Genomic DNA, 4,021 nt, shown 5'->3' on the forward strand with positions numbered 1-4,021 from the left:
CAACACTTTGCTTTACTTAATACATAACATACATAAACTGCCTATATACGTCCCACTGCTGGGCACAGGCCTCCCCTCAATCAACCGGAGGGGGTATGGAGCATACTCCATCACGCTGCTCCACTGCGGGTTGGTGGAGGTGTTTTTACGGCTAATAGCCGGGACCAACGGCTTAACGTACCCTCCGAAGCACAGAATCATCTTACTTTTTCGGACAATCAGGTGATTCAAGCCTGAAAAGTCCTTACCAAACAAAGAGGACAGTCTCACAAAGTGATTTCGACAATGTCCCCATCGGGAATCGAACCCGGAACACCAGATCGTGAGCCTAACGCTCTAACCACTAGACCACGGAGGCTGTTTACTTAATACTACCTGATTATTGAGTGATGGGTTCAACTTTATGAATTAAATGAGGATTAATTGGATGAATTTGATTCACTTGACCACACAATCCACGTGCCACTTATAGTCGATCTTGATTTTTCTTTAATCTTCTCTTTAATCTTCGCCAATCACTTCGTATTAATTTATCTACAATTTATTGATTGTGATCTGGGATCTTCTCCGAAATGTGGCTCGAAGGACCATGAATATGCCATCAGGCAAAAAGGCATATCAATGCCTTTTTACTGATTTTTAAGGGATTTAGGTAGCAATGAAACAGCACCGTGTTCGACGTAATTACGTGTAATCAATGGAACCGAAAAAAAAACGCCTGTCAAAAACAATTAACTAATAAAAACTATTGCAAATAAATTGCTATTATAAATTGAAGAGGCGTTTCGGATAATATTTATTCTAAACACTAATATTGTGGCGCCCCCTAGTGAGTTACAGACATGACACTTGTCTAATAACATGAACTCATCAAACACAAACCCGTTATTGAAAACCGCATCAAAATCGGATTATTAGTTTAGAAGATAATTAATAACATTTCTTTGCACAAACGCACACACAAACATCTCTCACCCTAAACGCATATACCTGCTCCGTTCCGTCGTGGGTATAAAAAATATGTGTTTTTATCAATTGTAACAATGCTTGCATGACCTAACCAACCGTTGGTGTTGTGGACGCCAATCTTCAAGAGACAAGTGGACGGGTGTGAGGAAAACTGGCAAGATGAACACGTCGGTGTGGGTGCGACTGGTGCACGGGAGAGAAGTGGTGCTAGTTGGCAGATGGAATTAGGCATCACTCTCTTGCTTCAGTTAAGTTCCACTCAGATCAGGTGGGTTGTCGCGTGGATGAACATCGCATGGGTTGGAGTAATTCTGAGTAGAACTGTCCATGTTGTTCCCTTCATCGTAGGCACTTCAGTGGACTGTGGATCAATCAACAATAGTTACAAAAAAAAAAGAAAAAAAAAAAAACGATAAATAAAAGACGTAGTCACCACTCAATGTGTATTGCAAGACTGGAGTACCGACATTAATTACAAAAGTGTAAAGAAATACATCTACCTGCTTTCTTAAATATATACCAACACCTCCACCCTTAAAACTACATTACATTAATCAGACCAAGCTGGGTATACAATCACAACTGTTTTTTTTATTGTGTACATATAATTTTATGCTTGTAATGACAATTATAACAATTATGTGACTAACTATGAAATGCCACTTAGGTATAATTACAATTAACTACCCCAGACAATTGAAGGTAACTTAAGCATAATCATCAAAACCATATCTAACAGGAGGCCTAACCACTCTTCGTGGTCGGCTTACACAAGTCCTGTTCTCCGACACACTGGGTGGTGTTTGAGAGCTTAATGTCGTAGCCGATGCCGCCTGCGTGGCGGCCGGTGACACCGGTGTCGTCAATTCTGCAAGCTCCTCCAGGCCCTCCTCCGGTTCGTCTTTTTCCTCAACGGGTATTATCAACGAACTAGATCGTCGAACGGTAGGTATTTGCGGTGTACGTATATCTAAGGTTACATCAGACACCCTACGCCTTAATTGGCCGATATGCCTATGTACCTCGAGTCCATTATCGCATTTGACGGAGTAATCAGTATTCCCTAATTTGTCTATGACCTTACCCGAGAGCCACTTGTCCGCGGAGCGGTAGTCGCGGCACCACACACTCTCGCCCGCCGCGAGCTGGCGGTGCCTGCGACTGTCGTCCCCCGCGTCTGCCTCACTCCTCCGCCGCTGAATTTCCCTCGCCCGACTGGATCTATCAGGCTTCAATTTATCTAAACGCATTCTAAGACTTCTTCCTAGTAATATTCTAGCCGGGCTGTCCCCCGTTGTGTAATGTTCAGTATTCCTATATGCTATCAAAAACCTACTTAAAGCCGTTTCAACATAAAGTTTTTGTTTAAGAGCTTTTTTAATTGTGCGTTTACAAATTTTGACTGCGTTTTCCGCCGCACCATTTGACGCTGGGTGGTAAGGCGCGGAGAAAATATGATCTACGCCATTTTTTTTTAAGAAAGTTTCAAATTCAGTACTTGCAAAGGGTGGTCCGTTATCACTAACAATTTGTTTAGGCAATCCGAACCTAGCCCACATCTTCCGCAGCTCCGCTGTCACCGCCCCCGCTGTAGTACCTTTCATTTGAATGGCCTCAATCCATTTTGAACAAGCGTCCACCACGATTAAATATGTCATGCCTGAGATTGGACCTAAGAAGTCAACATGTAACCTTGACCAAGGGCGGTCAGGCCAGGGCCACGGACAGGGCGCATGCGCAGGCGGCGCGGTGGCCACGCTGGCGCACACGGCACACGCGCGGCACGCCGCCTCCAGCGCCTCGTCCACTCCCGGCCACCACACGTAGCTCCTGGCCAACGCCTTTGTTTTCACGATCCCCATATGGGACTCATGTAACTCCCCGATTACTTTAGCCCTACAAGACGGCGGAACGACGACTCGGTGCCCCCATAAGATACAACCTAACTCGCAATATAATTCTTCCTTCCTATTGAAGTAAGGTTTTAATTCCCTAATGTCTACATCCGTAGGCCAACCATCCATTATATAACTTGTTACCCTACTCAATATCGGATCAGAAGCTGTTTATTTTTTTAATATTTTAGAATCTAATAAGAGAGCTTCAGTCGCAAAATGTAAGTATGTTTGTTCAGGCAATGCCTCCTCGGCGGCGATAGCCTCCTCCTTGTGGGTTCTAATCATATGCGACAGGGCGTCCGCTGTATTTTTGTCAGTGCACACGTATTCGATTTTGAAATCATATGCTGAAAGTTTAATGGCCCATCTCTGAAGACGACTCGCGGCCGTGGATGGAATTCCCGTATTAGGTCCGAAAATAGTCACTAAGGGTTTATGATCAGTGCGGAGTATAAATTGTCTACCATACAAGTACTGGTGAAACTTATCAACTGCAAATATAATCACTAATGCTTCTTTGTGAATTTGACTGTAATTCTTTTCGGCCGTAGTCAACGCTCGCGAGGCATATGCCACCACTTTCTCGCCACCGGCAGCGTCCGCGCCGGGCTGCGCCAGCACCGCGCCCAGCCCGCGTGCGCTCGCGTCGCATGTCACTATCACCGGTCGCGACCCGTCATAGTGGACCAACACGTTCGCACTACATAATACATCTTTCACCCGTATAAAGCAATCATTATGAACTTTCTCCCAAGTATACTGCATGCCCTTTTTAAGCAAGTTATAAAGTGGCCCTAGATAGGACGATAAGTTTCTTACAAATTTCCCGTAAAAGTTTACCATACCTAGAAATGATTTTAATTCGGACGCACTGCGTGGTGGAGACATTTCGACAATAGGTTTAACTTTATCCGGGTTAACCCGTACGCCATTCCTATCTACAATAAAACCTAAGTACTGTACTTGTTCCGATAAAAACTCACATTTATTCTTTTTAATCTTCATACCGTTACTTTCTAATATGTTTAAAACTCGTTCCACAGTCTTCAAATGACTTTGAATATCTTTACTTTTAATCAAAATATTATCAAAAAAAATGACTACATCAGGTATTTCCTTCAACAGGGTTTCCATAAACTTTTGGAAGATACCTG

At 43.6% G+C, this 4,021-nt stretch overlaps 1 protein-coding gene across 1 annotated transcript; it reads right to left on the reverse strand.

Moving 5' to 3' along the window:
- Positions 1-1,676: 1,676 nt before the first annotated feature.
- On the reverse strand, positions 1,677-2,831 carry LOC126381022 (uncharacterized protein K02A2.6-like). The gene has a single exon (XM_050030581.1). The coding sequence runs from the start codon at positions 2,829-2,831 to the stop codon at positions 1,677-1,679; it is 1,155 nt and encodes a 384-aa protein (XP_049886538.1).
- Between the last annotated feature and the right edge of the window lie 1,190 nt (positions 2,832-4,021).

Source organism: Pectinophora gossypiella, unplaced genomic scaffold, assembly GCF_024362695.1.
Source record: "Pectinophora gossypiella unplaced genomic scaffold, ilPecGoss1.1 Pgos_33, whole genome shotgun sequence".
Classification (NCBI taxonomy): domain Eukaryota; kingdom Metazoa; phylum Arthropoda; class Insecta; order Lepidoptera; family Gelechiidae; genus Pectinophora; species Pectinophora gossypiella.

Excerpts from the sequence above, each read along its gene's own strand:
- LOC126381022 (XM_050030581.1), bottom strand. The coding sequence starts at position 2,831 with ATGGGGATCGTGAAAACAAAGGCGTTGGCCAGGAGCTACGTGTGGTGG.